The sequence below is a fragment of the Puccinia triticina genome, chromosome 12A, assembly GCF_026914185.1.
Source record: "Puccinia triticina chromosome 12A, complete sequence".
Lineage (NCBI taxonomy): Eukaryota > Fungi > Basidiomycota > Pucciniomycetes > Pucciniales > Pucciniaceae > Puccinia > Puccinia triticina.
Window position 1 is genome coordinate 5,403,432 of NC_070569.1, and position 16,183 is coordinate 5,419,614.

The following is a 16,183-nucleotide window of genomic DNA, read 5'->3' on the forward strand; positions in this document are numbered from 1 at the left end:
ATTTTCAATCATCAACAAAACCGACATCCCTCAACCCCCGCGCGGACTAGTTTCTTCTTCACGCGTTTACATCATCATAACCGTGAAGAAGAGACTAGTAAGCATTTCTTTCCGTCATCAACAACATCAAGAACAATCCCAATTCAATCGACTAACACTTCCTTTATCTTTCCCACTCATTCTTTTCCATCCCTTTCTTTTTTTTAGACCAAAAATCTCTGTGCGCGTCCTTCACCCGAACACTCAAAAAAAAAAAAAAAAAAAAACTCCCCATCCTCACCTTCACTGCGCTCACGCAGGTATGAACCAATGCTCCTTTTGTTATATTCATAAATGTTTTCTTTTATCATTCTGACTATTCTTCTATCGTTTATCTCTTATATTTTTTTTTATTGTTTCAGGTGTGTGAGAATCAGAGTCGTAGTCCGTCCGTCGTCGTCGTCCAAAAGAGCTGTCATTCATATTTTCTATTCATCTTTAAGGTTGCCTGGTCGAATTATACCTAAAATTACATGGTAGCGAGAGATCAATGGCCGAAATACAACCTCAACCCCAGGTTCAACCTCAAAATCAAAACGCAGCTCTAGCCGAACAAACACAAATTCGCAACCTTCAAAAAGCAGCAGCCAAAAATGCGTTAAATCGTGGAGGTCTCGTTCTTGGATCAGACCAAGCTCATGCTTTCGCCATGACATCAATGCTCACAAAAATAAAAGGCATCGACGAACTCACGAACGACAACTATACATCATGGTGCAGTCAACTTGGAGGCGCTTTAGACGCAATCTATCTATCTGGATATCTCATGGACACGGAATTCACTGACCTCACTGTCGGACTCGAGATCAACGAAATTAATCGAAGATGTATCATCGAATTCATGTTCTCACGAATGGATCAAACTAATTATACTAGATTTCGAACTGCACTCGGCGATGTAGAAGTGCCCCTTATCCGTGAAATGATTGAACCCACCGATGAAGAGCTAGCCGAAAATCCAGAAGCGCAACCAAGACCCGGAAGATTAGTCCCATCCACACGACGCGGACCAGCACATTTATGGACGTTGGTTAAAGAGTTTTACCAAGCGGACAATGAAGCCAATCTATTCCTGATTCAAAACAAGCTTGAAAGCTTCAAGCAGGACTATAAGACCTCGATTTCAACTCACATCGACAACTTTCTCACACTCAAGAACGAATTCCATAACAGAGGCGGATCTTCCGAGGAATCAAGTCTAGGACGACGACTCCTCCACTCAATGCACAGCTCGCATTCAGTCGAAGTACGACATATCATTAGAAGCGTGAAACCGATTACCAGTCAAAGCGTCATTCGCGCTCTAAAGCAATACGAAGACGAAAACAATGAATTCAAGTTTTCAAATTCGAAGATGACTGACGGAATCAGCAACCTGAAGTTGGCCGGAAACACATCAAGAGCGAACTCACAAAACGCCCCTCCCAGATTGAAATGTACCCCTGATATCTGTCACGGTCCACATCCAGCATCCAAATGTTTCAAACGACCGGAAAATGCGAAGGCCGAACGCGAGTGGTTTGAATCGCGAGGACTAAATGCGCCGAAGAATCGCGCCAACGTCGCACGAACAATGACTACAGAAGCCAACACCGACTCTAATGTAACCGAAAATCAAACTGAGAACGTCATCATCGCTAGCCATACGAGCGCGCCCACTATCGTCAAGAAGAAAAAGAATTACGTATTCATGGCTTACGGCAATGAGGTGAACACCGTCCATCCCAAGCTCGAAGCGATCTGGGATACTGGAGCTTCCAGTCACATGTTCAATGATTACTCCTTTTTCACCAACATCAAGAATAACTCAATGAAAAACGACAACATCTTGACAGCCGGCGCCGAAGAACTCAAGGTCGAAGCACAAGGAGATGTTGTGATTAAAGGAGTCACCGTCGAACAGTTCACTCTACGAGACTCTCTGTACATTCCAAGCATCCGAAACAATCTTATTGCAGCCGGTGCTCTCAAGCAAAAAGGAGCAATAGAAGTCCCCAATCCAAACGACCCGTCGAAATTCATAGTCGCTTTCGACGATGAGACTTTTCTCCAAGGCAGATATGTCAACAACTTAATGGTCGTCAAAATTGAACCGGTCAGTCACAATTCAAATCAAGATAAAAACTCGAACGTAGCTGACGTCTCCGCATTGAATACAGATCATAACCGTTTAGGACACCTGAACCCGGCATACATGAAGAAGACTCTAGCTCATGAGAATCAAGAGGATGCAAACTGCGACACATGCAAACTAGGAAAGTCTACAAAGCTCCCGCTAACCGGAACCAAACCATACTCCCAATTCCCTCTTGACAACATTCATATCGATTTAAGCGGCATTATCAGAGTTCCTTGTATATTCGACCACTCTTATTTTATGTTGATTGTCGACGAATGTACTAGAATGGTTTTTATCTTCTTTCTGAAATCAAAAACTAAGGAGGATGTTTTTCATGCAATCCAATCATTTATAACTCGTGCCGAAAGACATTGTGATCAAAAAGTCAAAATGATCACCACCGATGGAGGAGGTGAATTCCTTAACTCCCTCTTAATTCCATTTTGCGAATCTCTCGGCATAGTCAAAAACACCACCGCGCCGTATACCCCTCAACAAAACGGCCTAGTCGAACGCTTCATGAGAACTATATCAACCAAGGCGAGATGTCTCCTCTTGCAAAGCGGACTTTCTAGTCGTTATTGGAGCCTCGCCTGCGACGCAGCGGTTTTCATCCAAAATCGGATCTTCAACAAATCCAGGAATGGTTTCCCTGAGACCGCCTATGAATTATGGTATGGACATAAACCGAATTTAAAATACATTCGAACCTTTGGATGCCTAGCTTACATTCATAATCGGAAATCGCAAATGGAAGACAAGTTCAGTCAAACGTCAAGGAAAGGTTTTCTAGTTGGTTTTGACGAATTCAATAGAAATTATCTGGTTTTCGACTATGACAGCCATCGAATCATCAATGTACACGACGTCACTTTCGATGAGAATGTGTTTCCAGAGAGAGGCGACGGTGATCCGGAGAATTTTATCATCGAAGAAGAGGATATTACCACAAGGACCGATGAACCTGAAGCCTTAAACATCCCAAAAGAAGGCCGTGTTGATTCCGAATCAGATGAGGATGAGATCATTAATATTAACGGCAATCTCCCAAGCAACCCAATCAAGATCAACGTTATCCCGCCAAAACCTCCAATAAACCATCCCGATAATCCAAACTACAAAAGACGGTCCACCAGAATTAGTCAACTCCCTGGGCGATCTTACCTCGCCTCCAACCCGAATCATGAAGTCACAACAGTTTCACCGGACCCGAAATTCGAGCCAAAACGATTCAAGGACATTTTCAAATCCGCGTTCAAGAGTCGATGGCTCGAAGCATGTGAGAAGGAAATAAAGGGGATGCGCGATAAGAAGGTGTACAGCTTGACTACCCGCCCAACAAACCGGAAAGTTATAAAGGGGCGATGGGTTTTTAAGGTCAAAACTCTACCAGACGGAAGTATCTCTAAATATAAGGCCCGTTTTGTCGCGAAAGGATACACCCAGGAGGAAGGCATAGATTACGATCAAACATTCTCCCCAACGGGAAAACCATCTTCCCTTCGACTCATCGTAGCTCTGGCCGCGAAGAAAGGATGGATCATTGAGCAAATGGACGCAGTGGCCGCCTTTCTCAATAGTGATCTAGAGGAAGAAATATACATGGAACAACCCGAAGGTTTCGACGAAGGCAAAGAAGGTCAGGTTTGGCGTCTGCATAAATCCATCTATGGACTCAAACAATCTGCTAGACTATGGCATATTGAGGTGGAGAAATACCTCACAGCTATTGGCTTCTGCAAAACGGAGGCCGATTCTTGCGTGTTTTGCCGATTTCGAGACAACAAGCAGAGTATCATATACTTACACGTCGATGATATGATTATAACCGGTGATGAAATATCGACCGTCAAATCTGAAATCCACAACAAATGGGCCATGGAAGATCTAGGTGTTGCGAAATTCGCTGTGGGAATCGAAATTGAACGGAATAACAACGGTAATTACAGCTTACATCAAAAAGGAATGATTCAAAGCGTTCTAGAGAAATTCAACATGACTGACTGCCGGCCAGCAAGCACTCCCTTCGGATACAACGTCAAGCTAGTCAAATCCTCGGACGAAGAATCCAAAACTTTCACCCTGAGAAACCAACAATACCGAAAGGCAATAGGTTCCCTCATGTACATTGCCATATGCACCCGTCCAGATATTAGTTTTGCTGTCGGGGTTCTATCTAGATTCCTTGAAAAACCCAACCAAAAACATTGGGACTCTTTCCTACATGTTCTCCGATATCTCAAATCAACCTTATCATACCGAATCACATATCAATCTCGTCACGGGGAAGATCTATCTGCAAATCCAGGATGGTGTTTTCCGACAATGGCGAGTGATGCGGACTGGGCCGGTGACAAATCGACATTGCGTTCAACCACGGGATACGTCTTCAAATTCATGGAGGGCGCTGTAAGCTGGCGGAGTAGGCTTCAACCCACCGTTGCGCTATCATCCACCGAAGCTGAATACCGTGCCATCACCGAAGCGGGTCAAGAAGCGCTGTGGCTAATGAAACTGATGAAGGAACTGAAAATTCCTGTTCAAACTCCTCTCGAGCTAATCTGCGACAACCTAAGCGCCATCCACCTTGCACAAAATCCGGTTCACCACGGGCGCGTCAAACACGTGTCTATCGAACACCACTGGATCCGAGAACACGTACAAGAAGGCACTTTCAAGATGAAGCACGTATATACCTCAAACATGATTGCTGATATCCTCACGAAGAACCTCGGCAAAGCCCCCTTCTCAAAATTCAGGCACATGATTGGATTGAATGATGCATGTTCGAATTGAGGGGGACTGTTGAGTTACATAGAATACCCCTGAAACTCGACAAGCAACTATGAATACGCAGCAAATGTTCAATTCTCACATGCATCGTGAAGATACCGAATCGAAACCTAACCCAAATTTTCAATCATCAACAAAACCGACATCCCTCAACCCCCGCGCGGACTAGTTTCTTCTTCACGCGTTTACATCATCATAACCGTGAAGAAGAGACTAGTAAGCATTTCTTTCCGTCATCAACAACATCAAGAACAATCCCAATTCAATCGACTAACACTTCCTTTATCTTTCCCACTCATTCTTTTCCATCCCTTTCTTTTTTTTAGACCAAAAATCTCTGTGCGCGTCCTTCACCCGAACACTCAAAAAAAAAAAAAAAAAAAAACTCCCCATCCTCACCTTCACTGCGCTCACGCAGGTATGAACCAATGCTCCTTTTGTTATATTCATAAATGTTTTCTTTTATCATTCTGACTATTCTTCTATCGTTTATCTCTTATATTTTTTTTATTGTTTCAGGTGTGTGAGAATCAGAGTCGTAGTCCGTCCGTCGTCGTCGTCCAAAAGAGCTGTCATTCATATTTTCTATTCATCTTTAAGGTTGCCTGGTCGAATTATACCTAAAATTACAAAGATGACCGGAACAAACCGGTCATCATATCTACCTCTAGATGACCGGTTCGTTCCGGCCATCGGGAGGAGTGCATACTCCCTTGATGACCGGAACGAACTGGTCATCGAGTGGAAGATGTACTCCTCAAGATGACCGCAACGAACCGGTCATCTTGAGGAGTAGATACTCCTCTTGATGACCAGTTCGTTCCGGTCATCGAGGGAATATGCACTCCTCCAAATGACCGTAACGACCCGGTCATCAAGGGAAGGGTTCGTTCCGGTCATCGGGAGGAGTGCATACTTCCTTGATGACCGGAACGAACCGGTCATCTTGATCAGTACATCTTCCTCTTGATGACCGGCTCGTTCCGGTCATCTTGGGAAGTACATACTCCTCTCAAGGATCGGAACAAGCCGGTCATCGAGAATTGGGCGAGTGACTTTTGATGGCAGGTACGGACCGGGCATCAAGGAGGGAGTGTACTCTTATTAATAGCCGTCGTTCTCGAGTACGGACGACTTTATTGGGCTTGAATTTCTTGGATTGAGGCATTGGAGCAGGCGTTGTTGGCAGGTTGGGTTCCGATGTGGGTGGTGGGATGGTGTCCATTAGGACAACAGGGTCGATGAGATTGTCGATGGACTTGGGCATGCTGCTTGGATGTTGGTGCAGTGCAGAGAAGTGGAAAAATAGCTTCCAAAAAACAGGGTCAGACCTGTTTTTGAAAAGCACCCATTTTCGAGGAAAACTATTTTCCGGATATGTCAAAAAACAGGCGCTGTGGTACGTTTTTTTTGGTGAAAACAGTTTTTTTGCAAATAAATTAATTTCCGGGGGAAAAACTGTTTTTTTCCCGGCTATGGTACAGGCCCTAAAGTGTATTACCAGATATGCTTAACCAATGAGCTGCAAGCTGGTAAATTCAATATGTAGGGGATTGAATTGGCACATGTGGAGCCAGGTGGAGCCCGTTTTTAGCTGAACTAATGGGTCTTGGTCAGACAATACAAATCGCAGACTTTTTGAAGTTATCATGTTCAACACCTGCGTAAAAGAGTGATTTTAAAGCTGCCAATGTGAATGTGCATATAATCCGCAGAGCTTGAAGCCGTCTCAATGATATTCAGCCGGAGTGCGTCGAGAGTATCATGAACCATGGGGATGTTGACTGGTGTTGCCCTCATCCGATGAGGCATGCCCTGCTGCTGTGGTTTTTCTGATTGTTACTCTGATGACTGATGTGCTTGTTGCGGTGTATATGTTAGGCAAAAAAGAAGCAGCTGGAATTGTTTTTTTTGAGTGCAGTTTGTTTTGACATTGCGCACTATGAGGTATCAACCAAAGAGTAGAAGCTATGGCTAGTGATAAGAGATGTCCCATTTGACTACAACCATTCCCGACAAAAAATGCAAGCAAAGGATCCACTGAGATCCATGACCGTAGTGATACAGGCCAAGGAGCATTGCTACATAACCCGGTGGGGACACTTCGGATCAAGCGGGGGATTGTCCGGTGGCGTCCACTCCCGTCATCCGGTTCACACCAAGAACCACTAGGCCACCACAACTAGACATCACCCTTTGGCCGCAGTCAACAACACAATTCCACCGGTCGCTACCCTCAAATCATCATGCGCGCGGCCCGGATCATACGTCAAGTCTCCAATGAGGCCAAGAAGGCGGCCACCCAGGAGCGTCCTACGGCTGCAGACCCCTTCTTATATCACACCAAACCACCAACAGCGTTTTGGGAGAAGTTCAGAAAAATGATGGCCATCAACCCGTGAGTGACGTACCCTTCAAATTCTACACTCTGCACAAGATTCGAGAACTGAAAGATTGGTGATGATTGCTTGGTGGTATTTAGGGAATCTTCATCATCAGGAATGCAACTAAACGAGGTCTTCCGATCACCCCCACCTGCGTCTGTCAAGACGGTCCAAGTAACGCCGGCCTCAAAGGCTTCGGATCCTGCTGAGAACCCGTACCATGAGCGCGACTTCCGTCGAATGTATCCTCGATTGGAAATGGTCACCCAGACCGACCTTGCCAGCTTATTAATTGCGGCACCTGAACAAATGCAGTCAGTGTGCATCCTCTCTCCAAGGAGTCTTGTCCAAGACTGACAGGTGTCGGGTTGTGGAAACGACTCCATCCAGGTTACCCTCACCATCCTCATCCCCCTCCGTTACTTCGGTCACTTCCGGGTCAAATGATAGCGCCTCGTTGGCATCCTTGTACCTCTCTTCGGCTGCTTCCCCAGATTCGCCATCCACTTTTGTTCCCCCTACACCTCCAGGCAAAGCTCGTAAGTGTCTCCTTTCTCCCGGTGGTTCATCTTCTTACATGTGATATCACTACTCACCTAGACATGAATCTGGCTTTTCAAACTTTCAGATCGCTACAGCCTTAGTGAACAGCCCCCTCACAACAAGGATGCCCATTTCCCCATGTCAGTGTCTCGTTTTTATTGCACACGTTTCCAGTCCACCTCTAACATCTTTTCTACTGAAATCGTACAGGGTGACTTATCGTTAGAGAGTTCGCGATGATAAATCAGTCAAACTGATTTCGAGTGATAATGTTGAGGATTTAATGTACTAGATAATATGTAGTCATCTGAAAAGCTTGAACCCAAAGCTACTCAACCACATCCTCCATTGCGTCCTCATTTGATAAAGCCTCGCCACCTAGACCAATTCTTGAGAGTCGCTACGGCTAGTTTTTCTCTTTCCCTTCTAAGCAATGTTATTCAAATCCAAACAGTTCTGGTGTATGACAAACGTGGGACTCGAGTAGAAATTAAGTTGTTCGATTGTACCCTCAATCTGTGGAAATAATATATTCAGGACTGTTACTACAGACTACAAGCTGCTCAGTGCTACCGACTTTTTACAACGATACCTTGATTTCAATAGTAAAGAATTCACAATCATCGGCATCCCACAGATCTGAAAACCACCAGCATCTACCACCATTCTCCAGATTTGAAGATCATCAGATTCAAGTTCCCCCCTGATAGTCTGAATGGGAGGCACCTGATGGTTCGTCGGTTGGAGAGTTCTCTGTGCCACAATCCCTTTGTTTTGAAAGGGTGATGATCAGGCGGCTTCCCCGCCCCGTGCCGTGCAGATTCCCGAACCCTAGGCGATGCTTTCTTTCCGGTCAATCTATACATCAATCAGTACTCACTATGCGTGTCATCTTGTCCGGGATCTAAACAAGGGGCACCTGTGCCAATTTGTTGGATATTCATATTCTGATAAACCAGGCACATTTTGTTTATTTTTCCGCGGATGGTTATTTCTGGGCAAGTTAACTGCTCTCTCCTCTGCCCTGCCGGGCAACACCGCCCACGTCCCCGATGGATCAGTCTGTCTCCACAAGGTAAAGACATTTGCTAGACATGGCATTCTTTCGCAGCTGCTGATACCATTACTTGGCATACATTTCTCAACGATTGTACATCGTAGTACAGCGCCTAACTAGATGAAACTTCATCCCAGGTTCTTCCTGATGATATGGGGTGTTTCATCGTGTTCTCTTGGTGGTTCGTCAATGTCCACGCACCTGTGTTAAGTTCGGCCGTGTGGTACTAGCCTCCGCTTTGCCCCTGTCTAATAATTATTTTTTTGTCTATCTATCGATATCTGGTTTGTGTTTTCCGGCGATATGCGCCTTCTCAACATTCATTCAACATGGAAGACTCTACTATGGGGACAGACTATCTTCAACTTCGCCCCGGAATCCCTCGGAGCTGACTCCGGCACAACCAGCACACCGATACCAAAACCTCGAAGCTATGCTCCCGAAAAGATTGCTTGCCCTGCAAACCTTTCCGTGCTAACTTCATCCACATACCCAGTACGGCACCACATCTCATCTCTTACAATTTCCCACGAGAAATACAAAACGACACGTACTTATGCTACCTTTGTCCCCTCCGCGCTTCGCAGTGGCCCGCAAGTTCAGCGGAGCAAGCTTATGTCTCATCCAAGACTGCCCAATCCCTCAAAACATGGGAAGACTATTTATCAAGAGTCAATCTGACCGACTTTAATGTGCAAGACTTTTTGAAAAACTCGACGCGCGATGGCTTAGTTGCTGGCCGAAATCTACCAAACATAGCGTTCAGTCTATCGGGAGGTGGAAATCGAGCACTCCTCTATGCAGCCTCGATTATGGATGCCTTTGATGCCAGAAATCCTCAAGCCACCCAAGCCCGTACAGGTGGTGTACTCCAGCTGGCTAATTTTGCCTCAGGATTATCCGCGTAGGTTTCTTTGCTGTTTCTCCTGGTGCTAACACAAGGTTCTCGAGAAAACTAAACCAAAACACTTGATGTTTACAGCTCTTCTTGGTTTCTTGCAAGTTGGGCGAATGCTGACTTTATTAGATTCCCTGAACTGGCGGAGAATGAGTGGCATTCGGCATTCACACATGGCTACTTCAGCTGGAGACGTTTGAAACATTATCCCCACCATTATCACGATCTCAGGGAAAAGAAAAAGGCCGGATTCCGCGTCAGTGTGGTTGAGTAAGTCCCATGAGTGTGAGAGCTTATGAAAAGAGTTGAAACTAAAACATTCTGAACCATTAAAATAATTTAGTATATGGGGAAGGATACTTTCAAAAAATTTCTTGTGGGTGGAATTCCAGATGAATTTTTGGCGGAAAAGTTCTAACCAAGCATTGCTTTCAGAAATGATCCGCACGTTGGAAGTAGATTAGCATTATCATCACTGCGATATAAATCTCAATACGTCAACCAAACATTTCCTTTTCCAATCCTAGTCTCAACCTCCAGAAAGAAAGAAGGGGCTGATCTTGATTTAGACAGTCCAATATGTGAGCCCAGCATGTACAGCTTGAAGTCTTTCGACGGCAGCTAAATCACTGCATATTTGTTTTGGAACTTCACCCAGATGAATTCACGCCTGAAGACATCAATGTATGGCATCCTACCTTGAATGCGACTTTTCCAATGGCTTATCTTGGCTCAAAGACGGGTCCAGTCACGAGTAAAGCAACGGAGTGCGTCATTGGTTTTGATAATCTTGGGTAAGCTCAGGGACCTTCTGGAATGATATTCTACCATTGACTTGCCAATGCCAATGAATTCCAAATTGAAATCAATTTTTTCATCCTAGATTTTTGATGGTAAGCAAAGAATAAATAAACAAAAAACAAACTGAAGATGGAGGCTAAGAAGTGTATTGATAATCAATTAGGGAGCTTCCAGTAACATTTTTAGCTATCAAGTATGTATTGCTTAATTGAACAAGTCAATGCAGATCTGAAACTGAAAAAGATGTGCTATACTCAGGACAGGAAAAAAAATAACAAATCAATAATGGCTGGCCTGGCAAGTATGTTTGTCAAAGGAAGGTTTTACGAGGCTTTGGTAAGTATTTGTAAGCCCAAGCTTTGCTCTCTTTCGTGAATTGGAACGTTGATTTTAACATCGCAACAACCATGAAATCAATGATTCTGGCGATTTGTGATGCGTAGGTTCCCAACCCGTTCATGGGCCAAGGTAGGGGTCCTACTCCTGGAAGTGGCTTCCCCGATGGAGAAAGAGATGAACTCCTCCTGGCTGATGGCGCGATGGCACAAGAGTCGATGCCCTTGTTCCCGCTTTTGCAACCATCAAGGATGGTCGATGTGATCATCGCCGTCGACTCAGTTAGTCACTCCCATCTCATGCTCGTGGCTTACTCCCTGATTAACCTGATTTTGGGATGCGCTTTTAGTCAGTCGACGGAAGAGCATTTGACAATCCAAAGCAGAAAGGATGTAAGTTGTCTAACTCGCTGTTTTTCTTGCTTAATACTTTGACTGAGAGCACTTTTTCATTAACTTAGATCCCAACGGCACAGCATTGTATCGGACTAGCATGAAGTTGAAACAGGATGGCTATCGGGGATATAAGTTTCCGGAGTAAGCTCATGACTGTTGAAGATTTCCTGAACATTTCATCCGAGATGACTTCTACGGAAATGATCTGTTATTGAACATCAAATTATTTGCTTATTTAGGGTTCCAGAAACATGTCGAAATACAACTTTCACTGACCGTGGCTACCACCAACGGCCAACGTTCTTCGGATGCAACCAGGACGCCCCCTTGGTGGTTTATATTCCTAATCACCATATTTCCCATGACACAGGCCAATCCACCATGCAGGCCAAGTATTCAGTAAGTGTTGCTTGCATTTTGCCCAAAGGCTTCAACAGAAAAGAAAACTATACGCACAACAAATGACTCATTTGCCGCATATCCAGAAAGCAGATATAACAGGTTTCTTCGAGAATGGATTCTACATAGCCACCCAAACACACTCATCGCAAAATGATACAGAATGGCCTTCCTGCTTGGCATGTGCACTTATTGATCGTCAAAATGCCAGAAATGGAGTCGCAAGAACACCCCAATGTACATTGTGTTTCTCAAGATATTGTGCCACTGGCTTTTAAAAATTAAATAATTTATAATTTTTGCACAATTCCATCTTTTCCATCTCAACATTAATTGTCATATTTACAATTTGTTTGGTTGGGATAATATATTTGCATCTTGTTTCAATCATAATACTGAATCTAATGCGAAATGAATCACTTGAAGAAGCAGAACCCAGGGATATAAAGTTTAAAAATTAAAGTTGCTGGGGTGAGAGAGGGCCAGGAGAAGACCAAAGTCTATGAATGAGAATGCCTCTGTCAAGATCACCCCCTATCAAATAATTAGAGAATAATCTTCATAGAAATTAGAATCTACTCTTCTTTTTTGATTGGATTGTTTTACGCAGCTGGAATATATTTGTGGCCTACCTCAGATCCAGCCACATTAACCAAACATTGTGATTTCTAGCCACTAGCTGAAAAATATGTTTATTTCAGTCAATCAGCTATAATCTTGGGGTTTGGCCCCCACATCGTTGTCTCTTAAATAATTTTCAAATTCGCCCCTCCCCAAGCTCAGACAACATTTAACTGCCCATCCTCAAACAAAAAGATGGCGGATTTCTCCGCCGAAGGGCATCATTCTCCAAAAAAATATTTGAAAGTTATAGGATTGGTAATCTTTAAACAATAGAAACTGAAAGGGGCAGTGGGAAGAGTATATGTGAATACTGAAGTGCATGAATTACTGGGATAAAAATTTGGCAAAAATTACGATGTTGGAGGGGGAAAATAGCTGAAAACTTCCAGCTTTTTAAGGTACCTCTGCCAAACCCTGACTCTAGTCTCAAGAACAGCTATCCTATAACAAGATACGTACATACAGCGTCGAACACCGATCAAACTATAATCAAGGGTCATCCCTCCGATGTGGTGTTTCATTGGTCAGCTTGGTGCTTCGTCGATGTCCATCACACCGCCACCGGCCGGGTGCTACTCTATGTGGTGAGTTTTTGTCTAAGGAGCCTCCGCACACTTTTTCCAATTGCCTCTGTCCAATAATTATTCTTTTGTCAATCTTTCAACCACCAAATTTTCAATGCGCCTTCGCAACATTCGTTCGAAATGGAAGCCTCTGCTATGGGCACAGCTTATCTTCCACTCCTCCCAGGCATTGCTGGGAGCTGGCTCCGGAACCCCCAGCGCACCGGTCCCTGCGCCTCGAAGTTACGCTCCCGAAAAGGTTGCCTGCCCTGCGAACCTGTCCGTGTCGACTTCCTCCGCATATCCCGTACGAGACCGAAGTTCCATTTCGCACAATTTCCCACATGGCATGCGGCGCAACATTGACTGATGCCTCCTTGCCTTCTCCTCCGCGCGCGTTGCCCAGTGGCCGACAAGCTCCACTGAGCAAGCTTATGTCTCGTCCAAAACCGCCAAATCCCTCAAAGCTTGGGACGAATATTTATCAAGGGTCAATCTGTGCGACTTTAATGTGCAAGGGTTTTTGAAAAACTCGACGCGCGATGGCTTAGTTGCCGGTCGAAATCTACCCAACATAGCATTCAGTCTATCGGGAGGTGGAAATAGAGCACTCCTCTATGCAGCCTCGATTATGGATGCCTTGGATGCAAGGAATCCTCGAGCCAACCAAGCCCGGACAGGCGGTGTACTCCAGTTGGCCAATTTCGCCTCAGGATTATCCGCGTAGGTTTCTTTGCTGTTTCTCCTGGTACTGACTAATACAAGGTTCTCGAGAAAACTAAATCAAAACACATGAGGTTTTGTAGTTCTTCCTGGCTTCTTGCCAGTTGGGCGAATGCCGACTTCATTAGATTTCCTGAGATGGCCGAGATAGAGTGGCATTCGGCCTTCACACACGGCTACTTCAGCTGGAAACGTCTGAAACATTATCCGCACCATTATCATGACCTCAGGAAAAAGAAAAAGGCCGGATTCCATGTTAGTGTGGTTGAGTAAGTCCCAAGAGTGTGAAAGTCTCTCAGAAGAGTTAAAACTGAACAATCCTGAACTACTGAAACAGTATATGGGGAAGATTGTTATCAAAAAATTTCTTGTGTGTTGATTTCAAGATAACTTACTAATGTCAAGCATAGAAATCCTAACCAAGCCTTGATTTCAGAAATGACCCACATGTTGGGAGAAGATTAACCCTGTCATCAATGCAATACAAGCCTGAATACATCAACCAAACGTTCCCCTTTCCAATCTTGATCTCAACCTCAAGAAAGCAAGAAGGAGCTGATCTTGATTTGGACAGCCCAATATGTGAGCCCAGCATGTCCAGCTTGAAGTCTTTGGAAGACAACTCTAAATCACCGCATGCCTGATGATTTGGGCACTTCATCCAGATGAATTCACGCCTGCAGACATCAATGTATGGCATCCCACCTTGAATGCCACCTTTCCGATGGCTTATCTTGGCTCAAAGACGGGTGCAGTCACTAGTAAAGCAACAGAGTGTGTCACCGGTTTTGATAACCTTGGGTGAGTTCAGCAACCTCCTGGAACAAATTTTCACCGGAGCCCTAATCACCATTTTAAAATTGCATCTCCCATCCTAGATTTCTGATGGTAAGCAAAGAACAAGCAAACCAAAAAGCACACCCAATGTGAAGGCTAACTGGGACTGTATTGGAAATCACTTAGGGAGCTTCCAGCAACATCTTCAGCTATCAAGTATGTTCTCTGTTGATGCGCTTCATGGACCCAGGCAATGCAGAGCTGGCACTGATAAAGACATGCTATAACCAGGACGGGAAGAAAATCAACCGATCTTTATTGGCTGGCCTTGCAAGCATGTTTGTCAAGGGCCGATTCTACGAGGCTTTGGTACGTCTTTCCAAGATGTATCATCTTTTTGCACCTTGAGACATTGGTGTTCACATGAACAACCCATGCCATCAACGATAAGGTTCCCAACCCGTTCATGGGCCAGGGCAGGGGCCCGACCCCTGGAAGCGGCTTTCCGGATGGAGAACGAGATGAACTGCTCCTGGCCGACGGGGCGATGGCGCAAGAGTCCATGCCGCTGTTCCCGCTCTTGCAGCCGTCGAGAATGGTCGATGTGATCATCGCCGTCGACTCCGTCAGTCACTCCCGTCTCAGCTTCCTCTTCGCTCTGCTTCCTGACCCCCCTGCGCTTCTAGTCAGTCGATGGAAGAGCATTTGACAATCCGCATCAGAAAGGATGTAAGTTGTCGAGCTCCCTGGTTTTCTTGCTTGCCACTTTCATTGAGAACATTGGTTTTGTTTGTTTAGATCCCAACGGCACAGCATTATACCGGACTAGTATGAAGTTGAAACAGGATGGCTACAGGGGATACAAGTTTCCAGAGTAAGCTCATGACTGATTGAGATTTGCTGGACACCTCAGCCACGATTAGGATGATTGACCATCGAATGCATGGTTTCTGCAGGGTTCCAGAGACGTATCAACACTCGACCTTCACGGACCGGGGCTACCACAAACGGCCGACTTTCTTCGGTTGTGACAAGGATGTTCCGCTGGTGGTGTATATTCCTAACCACTATATTACCCATGACACCAGCCAATCGACCATGCAAGCCGTGTTCAAAGTAAGTCGTGCTTGCTGTTTCCCCAAAAGCAAAAAAAAAAAAGACTATCAGGAAAACTAAAATGGGCCTATTCGGTGTATCTAGAAAGAAGAGATCGCAGGTTTCTTCGAGAACGGGTTCTACATAGCCACCCAAACACACCCCTCCCGTAACGACACAGAATGGCCCTCATGCCTGGCATGTGCCCTGATTGACCACCAAAACACAAGAAATGGGGTTCCAAGAACCCCCCAGTGTGCATCCTGTTTCTCGAGCTATTGCGCCACTGGCTTCTAATAATCAGATTAGAAGGCCCTCTTGGGTTGTGGGGCTCACGATTGAAAGTCGAATCTAGCACCAAGTTTCATGCCACACAGCATGCATTATTTATGACACTTATGCACCAATCGCGGCGTGCACAGTTAACAATTCCCACATTCGTTCCTTTCCATCTCGATATCCTTGTTGGCTTGACATATTTGCATACTGTTTGAGTCGTAATACTGAATCTACTGAACAAGAAGAAGCAAAACCCAGCTTTGAGCGTCAAATGGCAGAGGGCAGCGAGAGCATCAGCAGCTCCATGACTGAGATCAAACTTAACTAAGTCCCTCGAGACTTTGGGCCCCCGGGGGGT

At 45.0% G+C, this 16,183-nt stretch overlaps 2 protein-coding genes across 2 annotated transcripts; both read left to right on the forward strand.

Annotated features, from left to right (window-relative positions):
• Nucleotides 1–7,197: 7,197 nt before the first annotated feature.
• Nucleotides 7,198–8,104, forward strand: PtA15_12A527 (uncharacterized protein; the record flags this gene model as incomplete). The annotated part of the gene is made up of 5 exons (XM_053162145.1): nucleotides 7,198–7,349; nucleotides 7,434–7,649; nucleotides 7,726–7,874; nucleotides 7,964–8,018; nucleotides 8,089–8,104. 5 exons carry the CDS (start codon nucleotides 7,198–7,200, stop codon nucleotides 8,102–8,104), a joined length of 588 nt encoding a protein of 195 aa, XP_053026092.1.
• Nucleotides 8,105–9,238: 1,134 nt separating this feature from the next.
• On the forward strand, nucleotides 9,239–15,843 carry PtA15_12A528 (uncharacterized protein; the record flags this gene model as incomplete). Its single annotated transcript, XM_053162146.1, has 28 exons — nucleotides 9,239–9,430; nucleotides 9,523–9,839; nucleotides 9,918–10,103; nucleotides 10,177–10,209; nucleotides 10,269–10,414; nucleotides 10,492–10,627; nucleotides 10,717–10,726; nucleotides 10,798–10,827; nucleotides 10,893–10,970; nucleotides 11,078–11,251; nucleotides 11,320–11,362; nucleotides 11,431–11,506; nucleotides 11,605–11,618; nucleotides 12,854–12,972; nucleotides 13,118–13,258; nucleotides 13,358–13,674; nucleotides 13,758–13,943; nucleotides 14,012–14,044; nucleotides 14,111–14,256; nucleotides 14,340–14,475; nucleotides 14,553–14,562; nucleotides 14,638–14,667; nucleotides 14,743–14,820; nucleotides 14,903–15,076; nucleotides 15,138–15,180; nucleotides 15,250–15,325; nucleotides 15,408–15,567; nucleotides 15,652–15,843. 28 exons carry the CDS (start codon nucleotides 9,239–9,241, stop codon nucleotides 15,841–15,843), a joined length of 3,276 nt encoding a protein of 1,091 aa, XP_053026093.1.
• Nucleotides 15,844–16,183: the final 340 nt, after the last annotated feature.